Source organism: Thamnophis elegans, chromosome Z (genome assembly GCF_009769535.1).
Source record: "Thamnophis elegans isolate rThaEle1 chromosome Z, rThaEle1.pri, whole genome shotgun sequence".
Lineage (NCBI taxonomy): Eukaryota > Metazoa > Chordata > Lepidosauria > Squamata > Colubridae > Thamnophis > Thamnophis elegans.
The window spans coordinates 119015236-119035171 of record NC_045558.1 but is presented as its reverse complement, the minus strand read 5'-3'; the positions used below and the strand labels follow the sequence as shown (position 1 = coordinate 119035171).

The 19936-nt window shown below is 39.2% G+C and overlaps 2 protein-coding genes across 2 annotated transcripts in view; one reads left to right on the top strand and one right to left on the bottom strand.

Moving 5' to 3' along the window:
* LMTK3 (lemur tyrosine kinase 3) overlaps positions 1–8044 on the top strand; it is a 42100-nt gene extending 34056 nt beyond the window's left edge. The window contains exons 14-15 of the mRNA XM_032236260.1: positions 5323–5583; positions 8007–8044. Of these exons, the coding sequence (XP_032092151.1) occupies positions 5323–5583; positions 8007–8044 (299 nt within the window). The remainder of the gene's footprint in view (positions 1–5322; positions 5584–8006) is intronic.
* Positions 8045–15367: 7323 nt separating this feature from the next.
* LOC116522521 (brain-specific angiogenesis inhibitor 1-associated protein 2-like) overlaps positions 15368–19936 on the bottom strand; it is a 30103-nt gene continuing 25534 nt past the window's right edge. Inside the window, exons 12-14 of the mRNA XM_032237451.1 lie at positions 18578–18731; positions 18232–18272; positions 15368–16167 (exon numbers count right to left, since the gene is read on the bottom strand). Of these exons, the coding sequence (XP_032093342.1) occupies positions 16095–16167; positions 18232–18272; positions 18578–18731 (268 nt within the window). The 3' untranslated portion in view covers positions 15368–16094. The remainder of the gene's footprint in view (positions 16168–18231; positions 18273–18577; positions 18732–19936) is intronic.

Genomic DNA, 19936 nt, shown 5'->3' with positions numbered 1-19936 from the left:
GTCCAAAAGTTTGATTTTGAAGGAAGATTGTTGAAAGGGACCAAGGATAGTTGCAAAACTCAATTTCAAGAAGAAGTAAACTAAGGTCCACCTTTAAACTTAATCAATGGACAGTGTGTCAAGGTTCTGACTAATGAACCCAACTAATTCAGCACTCCGAGACTTTAAACTTTCTCAAAGAACTGTTTTATTGAGTACATCATTTCAGCACAGATGAAAACAAAAACAGACTTAACTATTTCCCGCCTTTTCAAAGAATAAACAATCCCTCCCCTTAATGTCACATTGTCCAATTAGGTGTTCTGGCATCTCACTGGCAACTCCTCTTACTCTATGGCCAGCACCTGTTGAGATGACCTTGGTTCCTACGGAATGATCTGTTGTTGTGGTTGTTGTTGTTGTCTGGCCTGACATCTCAGAACCTCTCTGCGTTCTGAGACTGTGTGGCAAGCTGAGAAATGGAAAGATGGCTGCGGCAGGCCTGATCCATTTCGAAGTTGACACAGTCTCTCTCAATGATTACTGTCTGGGGGTTTTAGAAAGCTTTTAATACAGCTAAAATGATGCTTCTCAACCTTTCTCAACTTGGCAACTTCCAGATACAGTGGAAATACCTCTCTTTGAATTCCAAGCCATCCAATTTGTACAACACCAGGGTGACAGTGCAGCCTAAATTATATTCAACCTCCTGGGCAAGTGGAAGAAAAAGTACAGGATCCTGGTGACAAGAATCTTGGTTTGAGATTTCCCTTACCCCTGGCTTACCTGTAGTTACCAAAACTTTGAAGTTGTTGATTCAGTATGGAGCATCTAGACAGTGTTTCTCAACCTTGGGCATTTTAAGATATGTAGATTTCAACTCCCAAAATTTCTCAGCCTGGCTGGGGGTTATGTTAAAATTGGTAAGGTCGAGAAACACTGATCTAGAATATTTGCTACTATTCTATCTCCCATCTTCATCTCTAAATGTTCAGCTTTATTTATAGATGGTTCCATCATCTCTCTGTGTGTATTTGTAATGCTGCAAGTCATTTAAATGTTTTACTTGTGGTGGGAAAATGGCATTGGTGAATTTACCCTTGAAAATGTCAGATTTCCAGGTATAAAATGGTGGCCAGGTGAGATATAGTTCTATTTTATTTCATATTGGTCAGATCATAGCCCAACTATTGTGTACACTTCTGGGTACCATACTTTAAGAAAAAATGTTTCATAAAAGGGCAATGCAGAAGACTGAAGGGCAAGAAACTAAGCTGAAAAGAATTTAAGGAAGCAGAAAGCTCTAAAAAGAGAAAATAAAAGGCAGATGATTGTGGTAGAGATAAAGTAAGAGAACATGCAGTATTTGAAAGAGAATCATACTGTAGAAAAGGATGAAGGATTATCTATAATTCCAGAATGCAAAACTGGGAATAATGAAGTTGAGTTACAGAAAGATTAAGACTGCATTAATATTGGAAAGAAACCAGAGACATGATTTCCTCTTGGATGTGATCAAGTGGAAATTGGACAACAATCTCTGTCAGGAAGTGGTTTTCAAAATCGGTTTGCTAGGGCACTTTGTTTTGTTGCTGTTAAACAGTAAGAACTGAGTAGAGACACTAAGATGTGTCTTTGTGACCCACTAGCAGTATTTTAATTAATATGTTTACAATATCAGAAATAATAGTTTGATTTCAATGCAATTTAAAACAGGGCTGGGCAACCTGTGTGGCCTCAATTTTCTTTTTTGCAGAAAGTTCTTTCTGCAGTGGCTAAAACTGGGGCACATTTACATTTGTTGAAATACATATGAAAGTGCTAATGTAAACCTTCAAATAAGGAGGTTTTTTTAAAATAAGGAAAACTAGGAAAACATGCAACTAGTATAGCCCAGTAATCTTTAAAAATGTTAAGTCCAGCCACCAAGATTTTGTCTAGATTTAAGTGCATTGCTTGGATGGGTAACATTTTTCTGTATCTTTCCTGGATATTATGGTTGGGATCATTTGTTTGTCTCCAATGCAAAGACAGAGCAGAATTGCCAATTCTCAGGTGAGCTTCACTTTTGTTATAGAATAATAATTATTCCAGGACTTTTCAATAATTATGAATTTTAAAGTTCTTAGCTGCTTTAACACGTATTTTGAAGAGAAGGCAAAATGCTTCCTAAACTTGCCCTAGCTCTGCTTATTTCATTATTCACAATTCTGAGTTTGATTTTTTTTATAAGCCTAATTCTGCTTAAAACTGATTGTGAATGTGACTTCAGTCATTTATTTGAATGGGTCTTGGCATACCATTTGCATTGATTTCTTTTCATATTTTTAATGTGGGTGTTTAGACCCAATAATAAAACCAAAGTCTTGGTTTGTCTTTTTCTTTGGAGACTCCTGCAGTAAATACAAGTGATCCACTCTGAAGATAAACAATATTCTTTAGCATTCTTCAGTCTAAACCCATTTCATGTATGAGTGGAAATAAATAAAGCTTTATTTTCTTAAAATAAAATTGTGCTTCAGTTAGCAGAAATTTATGAGACATTGCATAACAATTATGCTGACGCCGGCGTATCCTTTAAAAAAAAAATCTCCACATAGTTTATTTTTAGAATATAATTTTTATTGCCTTCATGAACGCTCAGAATCTAAAATTGTCACATTAAGGCAGATGGTAGTACACATTCTCCCTTATTCAGAAATTAATGTGCTTTGTGCTGTGGTAAGGGCCTGGTGATGGAGGTATATCTAATTTTAAAAAGTATTTCCTATGTAAGGAAGTATAACTCCCCCTATAGGCCTCAAGATAAACTTAAAAACAAAACAAAAAGCAATTAAAAGGACAATAGATCACTAAAACAGCAGCCAAGAAGAATGTAAATTAATAGTCACGTTTGGAAAAATTGTGTCACAAGAGCTGAAAGTTAGGTAGATCAAAGGTACAGATTATATATTACTTTCTGCTTTCCAAAACAGAGAGTTGGCTTAAGGTTCTTTGAAGAAGACATACCCATTGTTTGGATATGATTCTTAGAAGTCCATCTTCTGTAGCTGTCAAGCATATCAACAAAACTTGATAGAACATAAAGAGCAACTGTTGAAGTTGAACTGTCAATTGATTAACATGAGAAGAAATAGTTATTCCAATCAGGTTCCTGATCGGGACATTTCATTGATTAATTGATTCATCGGCATCAATTCAGTGCAGATTATTTTCTCCTTGGAGATCTGTCCCTAACTGGATGTTTCAGGTCTTTCAGTAGAGTGCACCCACCAGCAGTATAACTGAGTATATCCACTTTCTATTGGTTGCCCTCTTTCATTCCTTTCATTTTGCCCAACATCAGAGAGCTAAGTCTTCACATAATGTGTCTGAAGTAGGATAATGGAACCTGGTCATTTGTGCCTTGATTGAGGGACAATTGATTTATCCAAAAACAAATTGGAGGTCACCAGGTCACTCTGGATTTACGCCTTCTGGAATTTCCAAACATAATTCAAAATAAGTCCCATGTAAAACAAAGCATAGTGGTCGACTTTAAATGTAAGCAGATGTGAGTGGTAATTCTATGAGTTGAAGTCCATGCTTCTTAAAGTTGCCAATTTAGAAACATTAATGTAGTACCAATAAGATAGAATATTTGTAGCTCAGGGTTGAACCGTGTTTTCCTTGTTGCTCTCTGAGCTTGGTGATTTTCTTGAAGATATTTCCTTACCAAACTAGGTACTACTGATGATGTTACCTACTTTGGTAATGAAGTGTTTGTAAGAAAGCCACCAAGCTCAAAGAGGACCAAGAATCCCTCAGTGATGTAGTAGTTTCAGTAGTTGCAGCCCAACACACTGTCCTGAGCTCATTTTATCCTTCTGTTATTGTTATTGTTATTGTTACTGTTATTGCAGTTCTTGGAGATCTGCTAAATTAACCTAGGCAGCCTTTCTGCATGGTATGTTGCATATATTCATCGCCTTGAGAAATAAATAAATAAATAAATAAATAAATAAATAAATAAATAAATAAATAAATAAATAATGCTAAGTTCCTTATATGGAATTGACTCCCTTCTAGTGCTCTTCATGACTTAACAGTATCTTTCCAAGCACTGAGAAGTGTTTCCCAAAGATTTATTCAATGACCCAGAGAGAGAGACAAAGGATTTATAGAGCTTCCTATACTCAGAATATACTTTGGCATCTGTCTACACTGTCTGACAAGTTGTTTTGGGGCAGTCAGGCTTTAATCCTGCTTAGTTTAAGATATGCTTTAGGAAGCCTAAATAGCCCTTAGGTGACCTCCTTTGGTCTATAAGATAAAATACAGGGATCTGGAACTCCCATTCATTTCTACAGAGTCTGCACAGCAGATCAATGGATGGAGAGGGAAGGAGCAGTCCTCAGTACAAGTCCTAAATTTTCTCCTAGCATAGTGGAAGAAGGTGAAGGCAGAGCTTACAGAATGATAGGAAGAGGTGTTTTTTTTTAAAAAAAAAACACGAGTTGTTGTACAAAGCAGGCCAATAAAGTTCAGTTGCAGAAAGAATTTCCTCATGATGAAATTACATGTTCTGTTCAGGGCATAGATCATTAGCCAGGTGTTTGTGAAATGCATGTATGTCTGTGAAAAGACTAGTTGATCCAAAGAACTAAAAGTGGATTATGTTTCCATAGTGAAATTAATTTGTCAAATGGGAGATGCAGAGCAGAGGAACATGAGACGGAGTTGAGCAGATTGGAAGAATTAGCAAATACTGATATCGAGAAAAATCTACTTGCTGCTATATTTTTCCTACTTATGCATCTAAGCACTACAAAAGAAATATTTCTGAAGTTGTTTAATTCTTGTACTATCTTCTACTCAACAATAACCTAAAGACTGGGCTCATATGAAATATAGGACTTTAATTTTGGTAAACAAAACATAAAAACAACATGCTGTGCCCAAACAAATCACCCAGATAATGGTCTAATACAGTGGTTCTTAACCTTTTATTCACCATGGGCTCCCTTTAAGTACCTTTTGTGGCCACAGACCATGGTCATGGACCCCCAAGATTTAAATCATAACAATTCTTCAAGGCTTCACAGAGCCCTGTGATGATATCGTGTATGTTCCCCCCCCCCCTCTTAATCCGTGGACAACAGGTTGAGAACCACCAATCTAATATAATGTCCTGGTCATACAACATATTCTTTTAGTCTACTTTAGCATGCTGTTTGAACTCAGATTAAGATTTAAGCATGACATCATGTCAGAGCTACTGATTATATTTTTATCTTCTTTACTCTGGGGTTGGCACCAATCTAACCACCTTCCTACTTTCCCACTTCTTCCTTCTCAATTAAGGTGGCAGTTTTGAGTGGGATGATGATTTTCCTCTCATGGCTCAGAATCCTTCCTATGTCTCCATGGTGTCGGACCCCAGCTCAGCCCAGTCACATCCAGTCCTTTCTTCACCGGTGCCCATGACACCTGCCTTGCTGCCATCGGCCAAGCGGGCTGAGTCCAGCCTCGTGGACACCCTGAGATTCTCTCGCTTCACCGTTTCTCCTGCCCTAGAGCCACATCAGCCTCCATCCTGTGACACTGAATTGGGGCCCACAGCTGGTAAGGGCCATAGAGGCATGCCATTCTTTTCCTTTTCCTATCCATTATCCTAGGAGGTTTATTATGGGACGTAGTAAGGAAAGAAAATTCCAGGTGGGGCTTTGTAAAGTTTGGGTTCCAGACCCAGTTACAGACAGGAGTGGATGGTAGAGGAATGGTTCTTCATATCTGAATGAACCTTCCCAAAGTTCATGTTCCTATGATGTTGAATTTTCACTCACATAATTTCAAGCCAGAAAGTTGCCCAGGACTTCAGAAGAACCTAAATTAAAGAAAGCTACTCTAAGCTAACCAAGCCTTTTGATTGTATGGATGCTATGGCCTTTCATTGAGTAATGGAGTTTCAGAGTAACTATACATAGAAGGGTATCGCAGTTGGCAAAGCTTGCCCAAAGGATGAAAGGTTTCTGTGTGTGATTGAATAGATGATTGGTGAAGATTATGTGGGCATCTTTAATTCCCTAGCACTACTGGTAAAAAAAAAAGTGTCAAATAGCTATTCTGTCTTCTTCTCCTGAATAAATTGGGGAGGAGAGGTTTAAAAAATGGACTGGAAAAGAAGGCTAAGGTTACTTTAGAAAGCTAAGATAAAATCTTGATTCTCCACATCAGTCCCCAGGTCCTTGGCCAAGGCATGATAATTGTACAATAAAATCTGTCCCATCAGCTCCCACTCTTTGATCTTGAAAAAAGGCTGTCTTCCTTTTGTATTAAATTAAGATGGAGGAAGTCTGGAGAATAGTGGAATTTTGGAAAGCTATCTTCAAGGCGGACATTTCCAAAACTCCTTGGTCATTTTGTTAATACAGGAATTGATGTCCTAATTGGAGCCAGGAGGATAAAAACCAACCCCAATTCCTTACCCAATTGGAATTATGTATATTTCGCTGAAAAAGAGAGAATTGTTCCATTTAGCAGACTTTTAAAATTATTGTTGTAGATCAAAGAAGCATAACCTGATGTGCTTATGACATTCTAGAATGCACCCTCCAAAATGGCATTCAAAGGCCAAATACAACTCTCAGCCCCAAAAAATTATTACTACTACTATTACTACTACTATTACTACTATTATTACTTCTCCTTCTTCTTCTTCTTCTTCCTCCTCCTCCTCCCCCCTCCCCTCCCCCTCCCCCTCCTCCTTAACAAGAAGTTTCTTTTTCTCTCCACCTTCCAGATGCAATTGAAAACTGAGAATTAATGGAAATTGGACAACCCCACCACCTGTCATCTCAACATTCAGGGACAACACCCAGTCATCCAGTTGACCTGCTGATACCAAGCTATCACATATCTGTTTTCTGCAGTGGTTAGACTGACAGATGTGTGTGTGTGTGTGAGTGTGTGTGTGTGAGAGAGAGAGAGAGAGAGTGTATGTTTGTGCACGTGTGTATCTGCGTGCACAGCATGGGGCCATTATTGCTAACTAGAACCTGACATATGTGGACTTCTGCTCTCCTTCTGCTCACTGACACATCCCTGCCTGGGGAGGCAGAGAAGCAGAACTTTTTGTACAAACAGTCTCAGGCCTCCATATGATGAGGAAGATATCTCCTCAATGCTTGAGGCCCCTGCTCCACACTGGCTTTTGAATGTATATCCCCCGTCCCCTTCCAACCTCCCCTCCACTCTCTAATATGTTCCTTCTAAGGACCCTCTGTGCCAAATTGAGAGGGTTGGGGGTGGGAGGGGAGGAACCAATCTTCAGGAAGTTGCCTACAACTGTTCATGAGCCCTTCTGCATTTCATCACCTGCAGTCTTGTAATATGGAACATGGCTACCAATTTAAAAGTCCTTTTGTGCCAAATGGAACTGAATAGGGCTGGTGACCATCTCCATTTAACCAGCATTATATACATAAAAAAGACCACTCTGTTGAACCTCGGAGAGAATTATACTGGCAAGATGGAATAATCAAATGCTGTAAAGTTACAGGGACCTTGGGTAGTGAGAGTTGATTGGGTGAGTATCCTTTGTTCACCATTCATTCATTTCTGAAGTGATAAAAAAAACAGTAAATTGGTCACATCACTCATTTGTAGTGACCAGATAATTGATAGCCATTGATTCATTGTGGGAACTCCCATCATATTGTCTTGACAGTTCAGTGCGTGCATTGGACTGGGAAGATCATTCTTAATTCATAATCCGTGTTGAAGATGGTTGGCTTTTATTGGGAGTGGCCAGTTCTGATTTTCTCAGTCCCCCACTGGTTTATTTTAGAGGTTAATAAATGTCTTTTGGGATCTATTGGGATACAGTTGAAATGACAAGGACTTTCAAAGAGTGGAAAAGCCATCTCTTGTGCCAAAAAACATAGTGTGGGAGAGGAAATGGGTTGGACTGAAAAAGCTCAAGCAATTCTATGGCGATACCTACTCTATGGGCATTTTGAGGGAAACACCTCTTTCTTTATCTGCAGAACATTGTGGCCAGATGGGAGATTTCAAGCAGCAATGAAGAGTCCTTAACCCTAGTGAAGGAAGAGGAGGAATGGAAGATTAGGTTTAAGCACCCAATTCTACTGGCTGATTTAATTGAGTGTCTTCCACCTGTGTGTTCAATACATCTGGAAGACACCAATCTTAAAACTAATGCCTGTTTTATCATCCTAACATATCTGGAGTGCTTCTTGGTGGGAAAGATGATTTTGACCATTCATCAGCCTGCAAATGTCACATTATAGGTTGGTTTTCAGCCTCTGTTAGAAACAGCGAGGATGGATGAGCCCTTAATGTCTCTAAACCTTAATTAACCTTAAGGCAATAGTTTCACTTTTGATTTAGTTTATTACAGAGAAATGTGAATTTCCATAATTGCTCCCCTTAGTTTTAGCCATGATTAGCTGGAAAAATGGTGAAAAAAGAGGGAAGTTGATAAATGCCTAGGGAAAAATGCAAGAAGAACCAAGATGTGGGAGAGACATCTGCTATCTGGGCATGACTTGATTTATGGGGATGGGAATTGCTGATTTGTGTTGAAATAATAGCTGCAATATTCTTCTTCTGTTCTATAAGCTTAGCAGAAAAACAGTTGTTCCTTTGGCAAGCTGCTTTGACAAGAACAATTTTTTTTAGTGGAATCTCCAAACTCTGGACTCTGGGTATTTTACATCAACTGTATCTTTCTTTAAGATCTTAAGGCTATCTATCTACAGAACATTTCACCATACTGTATGGTGTTCAGTGAATTATATATTTTACTAAGGAAGTCCAGAACTATCAACTAAATCAGGCTTTCCCAACCTTGGGAATTTCCAGGAGTGTGGACTTCCAACTCTCAGCATTCCAGACAAAGCCAATATAGCCATTGATGAGAATTCTGGGGGTTGAAGTCCATATTCCTGGAAATTCCCAAGGTTGGGAAACACTGAATTAAATAGATAAGTTTGGAAGCAAACTGTTTCTATCACCTATCTCCCAAATGGCAATTTCCAGCACTGGCAATGCTAAGCAAACTACAAGTTTTTCAAGTTCTCATTCTATTTACTAGTCTCTAAAAGTTTTATGGACACTATCTATGCCTCCATCAGATGATATCCTTTATGAGAGATTTAAGGCAGTTTGTCCGACTTAAAGCCTTCCAGATGTGTTAAAACTGCAACTCTTAGCCAGCACAGCCTGGAAATTTTGGGAACTGCAGCTCCATTACATCTGGTAGTAATCCCAATTAGGGGATGTCAAGGAAGGTTTTTCTTTCGGAGATTTTTCTCCTCCTCTAAAGGAGAAGGTACCCAGATTCAATTGCTTTTGGAATTTTTAGAAGCAGTGGGCATAAAGTAGGGAGGGTGTTGAGGGTTACACACCAGCTTACAATATGCTATGCAGATGCTTGTTCCACTTAACTTGCAAATTGGAAGGAAGAGTGGGCTTACTGGATTTGGTTGTGTTTTACTTCTGTACCCTTTTCAAAAGTGTCGGGTTTTTCAATAAGTTCATTACAGAATTAGAACCCTGGCCTGCTCCAGGGTGTGGCTGGGATGCACCCAGCAGGTGGCAAGATCCCTCCACACTTTGTCCACAAGTGTTCTTTAAGTGCCTGTCAAATGCTTGAGCAGCATCTGTATTATCTCAAGAACATCAAGACTGGAAACCGGCTGGTTTTGCATGGCATCAGGCCTACACATTCTGCCTCTTGGTGGTGGGCATTGTGAACATTTTGATTATCTAGCTTCCATTCTTGCCATGATAGAAACATTCTCTCTGTGATCATGGCTTCCACCTTGGTACCATATATTCCATTTTTATATATTCTGAGGGAAACAGAAGTTTGGGTACGATATCAATAAACCCCGTTCCTGTTGCCATTTGTAGCACAGAATAAAGAAAAAAAAGGGACGATCATCTTTATCAAATGCTCTGTCAAAATGGAAGAATCTTCTTCTTTTGGGTGGGTGGGTGTTTTGTTTATAAAGAAAGTGGTATTCTTTAAAGACTGGTGGGAGGAATGGAAGAATAAATACACCTCTGACCATTTGTCTTGTATATCCATGATTCCCCTGGGGATTGATACTGAATTATGGTGGGTCAAGCAGTGAAATAATAACCTGAATATTTAATGAATGGATGATTTACTGAGGTAAAAAAGGGTGAACTCTGGAGAATCTGTGTTGCAGAAATAGATGGATAAATATTTTACAGTGGTATTTCATTAGTGGGAACATTCATTTCAATAATAAGTAGGGATAGAAAAATATTTAAATACCAGAATTTTAATAGCATCATATTTTGTTACACATAAAAGTTACAGAGATTTACCGGTATACAATCTCTGCAGATTGTATAAATGGGAATGCAGATGGGGATACAAGTTAATTGATGAGTGGTGCAGGGAGCTTTTGAACCAATTTGAAAACATCAGACAGAGTTGGTAAAGCTGTAATTTGTAGGAAAAACTTTATGAAGGTAGGAAAACTGGTAAAGTCTGTTTTCTCCATTCCAAAACTAAAGTTCTGGTATAATTTTGGTTCAAGATACAAAGAAAACATAGAAAGGCAAACATTTATATTAAACTTTATTAATTTTAAAATTAGGACATAGCTAATGAGACCTCAACATCTGCACAGCTGGTAATGTTTGTCCCAATGCAACAATACATTCCCCATCCCCTCTCTTTCATTTATGCGCACACAGAGACCGATAACAAATGGAAACTCATTGTTCTTTATATATTATGTCCAAGCTACACCAAACATCTAAAGCGTAGAGTTGCACAGGCTTTTTTTTTTTTTTTAGTAAAACATAAAAAATATTTATCAATGGGTAAAAAACCATGGCATACATGCAATCACTTGATAAACCAGTTATCTCATATGGCCCAACTGAAGATAAAAATATAGTTATTCTGTTATTTTCCAGCTTTTTAATATGGTACAGGATGATAAAATTTCTTTACAATCAACATACAATGCTGTCAAAAACATAGAATGGCAACTTCACATATGATAAATGCTATCCTGCATTCACTTTTTTGTTTTTTGAATGAATCCCATACAAGCTGTGTCTTTTTATGTGGAAGTCATTTTGATTTTGTTTTGATATGTTCCTCATCTCCTCTGTACTCTCAAAGCAGAGTGCCTCAGTGTCAACATTTTTCATTCCAATTTTCACATATCAACTGCAGGATCTGTAAACTCTGGTCTTAGATATGAACAATCTGTAACTTGAATTTCATTCTTCATGCTTTTGAGTGAAAGAGAATCAAAAATTTCCAGATGTATTTCAGCTGGAACTGATACACACACACACACACACACACACACACACACAGAGTAACAATAATGAGATGACTAGAGTTATTTCTAAGAAAAAGCAGGAAATGCAAAGATAAATGTATACATTTTAGCCCTATGTAAGATAAAATGAGCTGTTAATCAGACATAAGGTTCCCAGCTTCAGAGATCCAGGATATGTGTTTGTGTGTATCTGAATAGACAGAAACACACACACGCACACACACACACATACACATTTGGCAACCATATTGTTATGCAGAGAATTCTGTGCTACTGTGCTTAATCTGCAAATCTATTTCTAAGCTGATCTTTCATTTTCAACATTTCCTTCTCTTGACATGTCATATTTGGCTCTCCAGAATTCAAAAATAAAACTGTTTTAGAAAATAGTTTGATTTGATGGGTAATAAAAACAGACAAAATAGATCTGTATTTCATGCTTTTGAAACAGCATGCCAAATGGGAACCAGTGTATATACCCGTGATGGTGAACCTGTGGCACGTGGAGCAATTTGTCAGGGCATAAAAAACCGTATCTACAGGGAACCCGGAAGTTCGGGAATAGTGACTTCCGGCCAAATTTCGACCTCCGGAGCCTTCAGGGAAACTTCCTGAAGGATCCAGAGCGCGTCTGGGGGGGGGCTGTTTTCGCCCTCCCCAGGCTCCTAGAAAGCCTCTGGAGCCTGGGGAGGGCTAAAAAACTGCATCAAAAGGGGGGGGAGTGTTGTGCGCATAGCATTATGGGTGTGGCACGCTGGCGCACGACCCCCCCTGTGCTTCCCCCGCTTTTGGCATGAAAGCCAAAAAAGGTTTGCCATCACTGGTATATATTCTGTCCATAACTACGTGCCTGTTTTTGCCTCTTGAACACATACATTTTGAGCAGAGGAAATAAGTGATTTGCAGTTATAGATATTATACTGTAAATATAAATGGAGGCTATAACTAAAAAACCCTTTTCTTTGTTGCTACCTTATATTGAAATGTGAACAAATATATGCAATGTTCACATCTTTTGCAACTTATAATAAATGTCGGATTTTGGAAATACAGAGTAGAGATTCAAGTCACCAACCGTTGCGCTGATCTTGTTCTTTTAATATGCCTCTCAATTCTAATATCACTAAGTTTGAATACTGTCAACTATTGCTAGCTGGAAAAGGGGGAACAACAGTTCTGATGTGAAAGAGGCCTAAATACAGATAGTTCTCGACTTACAACAGTTCATTTACTGACTGTTCAAAGCTATAATGGCATGAAAAAAAAGTGATTTATGATCATTTTCCCAGTTACAATCTTTGTAGCATCCCCATGATTATGTGATCAAAATTCAGATGCTTGGAAACTGGTTCATACTTATGGCCATTGCTGTGTCCCAAGGTCATGTGATCACCTTTTGACAAGCAAAGTCAATGGGAAACCCAGATTCACTTAACAACCGGGTTGCTGACTTATCTACTGTAGTGATTTGCTTAACAACTGTGGCAAGAAAAATCATAGAATGGGGCAAAACTCGCTTAAGAAATGTCTCACTTAACAACAGAGGTTCAATTGTAAGTCGAGGACTTCCTGTACTGCAAAGTAAAGCAAATGTTCATAAACAGGAGCGTAGAAGAAAAACAAATAGTTTGATTCTGAACTCATATAGGGATTGCTCCTAGCATTAGCAATTCAAAATGTGTCATCTAGCTAATCTGTCTTTCTGTCTTCCTTTTATTTTTTTTTACAAATTAGAAAAAATAATGAAACTCGGGTGAACTACAAGTGGGAGGTAGCTATATAAAACTCTATAAACCTTGTACCTCCAAAACCTGAAATTATTATTTTATTGTGTCTGTGGAGATTCTGAGTCATCCAAGTCATAGTTGTCTGTAAGGTGGTTTTTTTTAAAAACTTGACTGTTTTTTCTTTGAGGAAAAAGAAGAAAATATTTTTATTTCTTCCTGAAGAAAACATCTTCTTTTTCCTCAAAAAACAAACAAACAAACAAAAAAACAATCCAGTTGTCTTTTGAAAAAGCATCTTTGAGTATTCTTTCATTGGTAAAATATCAATCTTTTTTTCTTTCCAATAACAAAGGCATTCTGATATTTTTCAGCCCTGATAGTTCCAAAGCCACAGTTTCACTATACGGTTTGTTAGTTTCATCAAAGGTGGACATCTTGTGCGTTTATTTAGCTTATCCCAAAAGGGCTGTGTTGTTGCTTATTTATTCAACCGCATTCAAGATTAAATCAGGATCAATAAACATGTTACTTGAATCTGTCCAGGATTCTGTAATAGCATAGCTAAGCCTGCAAGAGGGCATACTTGGATTTTAAATGACTGGGTTCTTTGTCAGTCGGAGAAGAATGTGAGGGGCAAAAGAAAAGCGAGATGGCATTTCCTTTCCTCACTGGGAAAAATATTTCTTTCTTCTGACAATATAGTTGAATTACTCTATTTTGGCTTTGACCAAAATGCCTGCAGTTTAGTCTGCCAGGACCTGAATACTACTGAATAACTGTGTTTATTATACATTCTGGCAACTGAAATTAAATAAACACTTTAAAAAATAATAATAAATCAGCAACTGCCTTGCTTTAATCTATTTCCTCCTTCCACACACAGAAGCCCTGACTATCCTTCCTATCTCAAGTTTCCTTGAGAGCAGGGGAAAATCTCTATATATTTTTTGACCATTGCATATCATAATAAGATAAATCTCTAGTTAAATTTGCCAAAAACAATTAAATTACAAAATAAGTGGTCTATTTTAATGGTAATCTTTTCATAATACAGATATGCTCCCACCCCCCTGAAAATATCTCAACAATTGTTTGAAGAGGAATCAAAACCTACTAGCAGAATGGATCACTTCATGGACTGCAGACCCGATTCAGAGAATCCAGTAATCATAAATCCTGGCTCCTTTTCAATCCACAACCCATGTCTTGTTAAGACACTTAAGATAGGCCTACAATCGTGCAATGAATGTAGAGACAGCACATCAATTATCAATAGCATTTTTTGCAAAACTTACAACCTTCTTCCTCACTGTTTCTCACCTTAGCAACTCTTAAGAAATGTGGACTTCAACTCCCAGAATCCCCAGCCAGCCTTCCTGGCCAGAGAATTCTGGAAATTGAAGCCCACATGTCTTAAGAGTTGCTAAGAGAAACACTGCTTTACTTCTTCAATGGAACTGTTCACACACTCACCTTCCCCGAGCTATTTCACATTTGTATGCTTATCACATGATAACAGCACTATTCAAATGGGTGATTTCCAGGCCTTAAAAGGCCAGTACAAAAGCAACACCACAATAAGATCTTTCATACTTATTGAAATCTGATGCTTTTCAATACAATCAATTCATAATCACTCCCAAGTGATTTCTAAGTAAGCTGGGCCTGTAGCTGAATAACTCAGTGACGAAATACCAATGTATCTTATAAGTATGAATCGGCTTTGAATGTGATTTTCCTTGATTTAACCATCCCTCCCATCACTTCTCTCTTACTCTCCTAAACCAGTTTTCCCTGTCCCTTCTGTTCTAAAAACAATATCTCTCACTGCTACACAATTGAAAAGATTAGTGTGGACTTTCTACTGGAAGTCCACAGGCAATATGTTTATTTATGACTTATGTAATGATAAGTGTAGAAGTTTATTGAGGAATGGAAAGTGCATATGACCCAGGTGTTGTATGATACGTGCAATCATTCAATTACTCAACCGGCTTAGCAGAACTGAACTCTAAAGAGAGGCACATTTAAGACTTGCTGAATTAAAAGAAAAAGAAAAAAGAACAAAACCTTAGGTTGTTGATGTAAACACACCTTCATTCGGTTTCAAAATATGGGTAGTCCTCGATTTACAGTCCGTTTAGTGATCATTCAAAATTACAATGGCGCTGAAAAAAATGACTTGGGACCTTTTTTTTTCACACATTGTAGCATCCCCATGGTCATATGATTTGGATTTTGGCCACTAACTCATATTTATGACAGTTGCAGTGTTCCAGGGTCACGTTTTGTGACCTTTTTACAAGCAAAGTCAATGGGGAAGCCAAATTCATTTAAAAATCATGTTACTATCTTAGGAACTATAGTGGTTAACTTAATCACTACGGCACAAAAAGTCGGAAAATGGGGCCAAACTCAATTGACAAATATCTCACTTAGCAACAAAAATTTTGGGCTCAATTGTGATCGTAAGTCGAGGACTACCAGTACCTTCTTTCTGAGAACATGCATGTGGAATTTTAGTCAAAGTGGGTAAGAAAACGCAAAAAGATTCTGATCGGTGGAAGCTTTGAGTTTGTAAGAAACATGCATCACATTCAGAGACCCACATTCGCTGAATTTATCTTCATTTGAATATTCTGTAACATGCCATCCATAGCTCTCTTTCATCTCCCTTTTCCTTCCATCTGACCTCTTTCCACCTGTCCCCACATCCTTCACCCTTCTCCTGCCTGTTTATCCAACTGTTACACCTCTGCCTCCATTACTTGCACCCAAACTCTAGCTCCTCTCCGGCTGTTACTGTCCTCCTGCCGTTAGCTTGCCTTCTCAGCATCCTGGAATTGCTACCACCAATGAAAGCCTTTTTGTTGTGTGTCGAGTTTGTGAACTTTTCCTGTGCCATTATGGGAGGGTGGAACGCCTGGACCAGCCTGGCCTGCGAAACCTACTATGAGCCAGAAGTAGCATGTTAGGTGGGAAAGGCCACGTGGTGAGGGAAAGGGGGGAAAGCAGGGCAGCGGTCTATCTCCACTTAACATTGCACACTTCACTGGATGAGTGGGGCCGAGCGGTCATTGGTCACCGTACGTTTCAGCTTAACATGAGCAAAGGGATTGATCCTGCAAGGTGAAAAAGAGAGAGGCAGTGTGAGAAGTGTAGGCCCAGATTTCAGGCAGTTTTTTGAAGCTGCAAAAAGAAAACTCTTATGCTTAAGGTCAACCTTCCCCAAACTACCAGACTAATTAAATTCTACACACACACACACATACACACACACACACACAAACACACACTATTCCTAACCAGCAGGTGTTGGGAACTGACAATGCATCTTGGAAAGGCTGCTGCAGACGGAGATTAAAGCAACAAAGCTGATGGGGCAGAATAGCCAGTGTCATTATCAGACAATACGCTGGATTTCTGTAAAGCTTCGCACATTTTATTTGTTCATTTATTTGGCTTTACATCGTCTCTCTTCAATTCACCAGCAGTAGAGCTGTTGCATAGCATAGACTTTAAAGAATGAATGCCTTAAATATAAAACATTACACAGTTTGGTGGTGAAAAGACAAGTAAAACCGGTTTAAAATGGCCTACAGCCGGGGTTCTCAACCTGTGGTCTGCAGACCCCTGAGGGAGGGGCCATGATGTTGTCACCGGGGGTCCACAAAGGCTTGAAGAAACATTTATGATTTAAATTTTGAGTTAAGCCTTGGGGGTCCGTGGCCACAGAAGGTATTTAAAGGGCTCCGTAATGAGGAAAAAAATGAGAACTACTGGCTTAGAGGAATCATAAAGCCTCTGTTTAATGTCTAAACCTGGGATGTGGCCCACCACCAGTCTGTGGTCCCTTTCGGAACCGGGCTGTGCAAGCACGCATACGTGTGTAACTCCACTCCATAGAAGTAGCTGTGCACACACTCACATGCGCGTGCCTACCATTCACACAGAACCATCCCCTCTTCCCCCTGCCAGCGTGGCCAGGCCTACAAGCCAGAAAGATTGGGGACCGCTGGTCTGATGATTGCCAGGAGAACCTCTGTCCATCAGCATTACCCTGGCTGGGCTCTCTTTCCTGAAAAATCCTTTGCTTTTATAGCAGTGGGGGTTATGATGGCTCCTTTATGAATTGAATTGAATTTATTATATTTCTATGCCGCCCTTTTCCCCGAAGGGGACTCAGGGCAGCTCACAACCCAAATCAAGGGGGGGGTGTACAAATAAGGAATAAAAAAGACGAACAAAACAATACCACAATTTAAAAACACATGACAACCATACCATGAATGAATGAATTCTGGGAGTTGAAGTTGAATTCTGGGAGTTGAAGTTCACAAGTCATAAAAGGGCCATCGTTCCCCACCTCTGCTTTATATAGGCTAAAATGAACACTTTGAAGTGATTACTAAAGTGGAGCTGATACTGGAAGTCCTTTACTTACAGTCATTTGTTTAACGTTCAAAGTTACAACAGGATTTTTAAAAAGCGATTTACCACCAGTACTTGCACGTATGACCACTTCAGCATCTCTACAGTCACATGATCTAAATTTTGATACTGGGCAACCAGTATGTATTTACAATGGTTGAAGCCTCCTAGAATGATGTGACTGCCATCTGTGACCTTCCTGGCCATCTTCCAACAAGCAAAATCAGTGGGGGAAGCCAAATTCGCTTAATGACCATTACATGAATGACACACCTGATTCATGTAATCAGGGTAACAATCTGCTTAACAACCATGGCAAAAAAAAGGTTGTAAAACTGGGAGTGGCTCACTTAACAACTGCCTTGCTTAACAAAGGAAATTCATTTCCCACTTGTGATCGTATGACAAGGGCTGCCTATATTACAAAAAATGGATTACGTGTTCTAGCATAATTTTCTCTCACTATAAAACCTCTCAATGCTTTATTAGTTAACCGATTATAATAAAAACTGCTAAAAAACAATCTGCAGCTGCGATATAAAATCAGCATATTCAGAACAAAAGATTTTAAACTGGCCTTAGAGCTGTAGTGCTGGTTTATTATTTAGAAGTTTCACATTCTTTTTTTTTTGTCTATGAAATACATGTCAACCAATAAAAACAGAATTAAGAGCTAATACCCAACCATATAAGATGAACAGGGTACACAAGAGATTCCACAGAATGTAAACAAGAGATGACAGGAGGCGTCTTACCTTGAAGGAGAGGCAGATGGACTTCCAAACTCATTTGTCAACTGGAAAGTAAAAGAAAAGAAAAATGCATTCAGAAGTTAAGGGATCCTCTCTGTTCATGCCCCAAATCTAGGACTTTGCACAATGGACACCACCTACAGATGGCAATGGGCAAATACAGGTCCTTCCTTTCTTCCCTCCCTCTCTTCCCTCCCTCTCTTCCTTTTCTCATATTTCTCCCTTCCTTCCATTTTCCCTTTCCTTCCTTCCATTCTCATCTTCCCTCCCCCCCCCTCTCTCCCTCCCTCCCTCCCTACTTCCTTCCCTCCTTCCTCCCTCCCTCCCACCATGCCCCCATGAAACTCACCTGTGACCGGTCAGGATTTAACATGCTGAAAGGTCGTTGTCGAGATGCACAGATACGGGCTGAAGGGCCAAACTTTAAATCATCTTCCCCATCAGGTCCAGCAGGAGGAGATGCAGCTCGATCCAAATTTCCTGCGCTGCTACTGTTCATCTTGCTAAGAGGGAAGCCACTAGTGAAAAGGTCAGGTGAAGTTTTATGGTGAGGATTTCTATCTAATGCCTGCCTGCTTGAGACAACACACTGCTTCCTGAAGGAGTCTAAAGAGTAGTCCCAAGCCTTCCAGATATATTCCATTAATCCAACTCTTTTTGTCAGGGAAACCTGAATGACAAGGCATGTACTACTTTTAACTTAAGGGGGAGGGGGCTGCCACAAAGAAGTGGGGGGCAACCTATTCTTCAAATCATCTGAAGGCAGGACAAGCAATGAATAAAAACTAATGGAGAGAAGCAACCTAGAAATAAGGAGAAATTTCCTGGCTGAACAATTAATCAGTGGAATAACTTGCCTCCAAAAGTTATGAATGTTTCAATACTGGACGTTTTTAACAAGAGATTGGAAAACCATTTGTCTCAAATGGTATAGGGTTTCCTGCCTGAGCAGGGAGTTGGATGAGAAGACCTCCAAGGTCTCTTCCAACTCTTATTCTCGTAATGTGGAAAGGAAAAGGAGATTTTGCATCTTCTGGATCAACCCATACAGCAGGTACTGGTTGATCCTATAACTAATGGGAGAGCCATGTGGACTGCGGAAGCCATGGGATAGAAGTATCCTGTATCAGTCAGGGTTCCAAGTAATAGACTCATAGCAAGCAAAACTCCAAGGCAAATGAATTCCTCAGAGAATAGCTTTATTGAATATATCATATTGGCACAAATGGTGAAAAACAACTCTCAAGGTTCCCACAGTTTTCACCTAATCAAAAATAAAAGTATTTCCCTCAACCCCAAACAATCAGTCACATGGTCCTATAGCACAAGGTGCTATCTGGTGGCTGGGTGATATCACTCCTTTTTTCCTCCGGCAAGGAGTGAGAATGTCCTTGGTTCCCAAGAGAAAGTATTTTGTTTTGACTACACAACCCCAGCTATCTCTAATCCCCCCCTTCCTTACCCTCAGCTCCAGTGTGGCAACACTGAAGCTCCAAGATAGCTTCAGGGTTGACAGTATCCTTGTGATATATTGACTCTGAAACTACACGTTAAGTCTTGGAGTTAAAACCATTATGCAGCCTCGCCATCACAGTTGTTAACTCACGATGGTCATAAAACAGGTCGGTCATGTGACTGACCTGATTTTGTGACCTTTTCTGTGGCAGTCGCTAAGCGAATTACTGTGGTTGCAAATCCGTGGTCATTA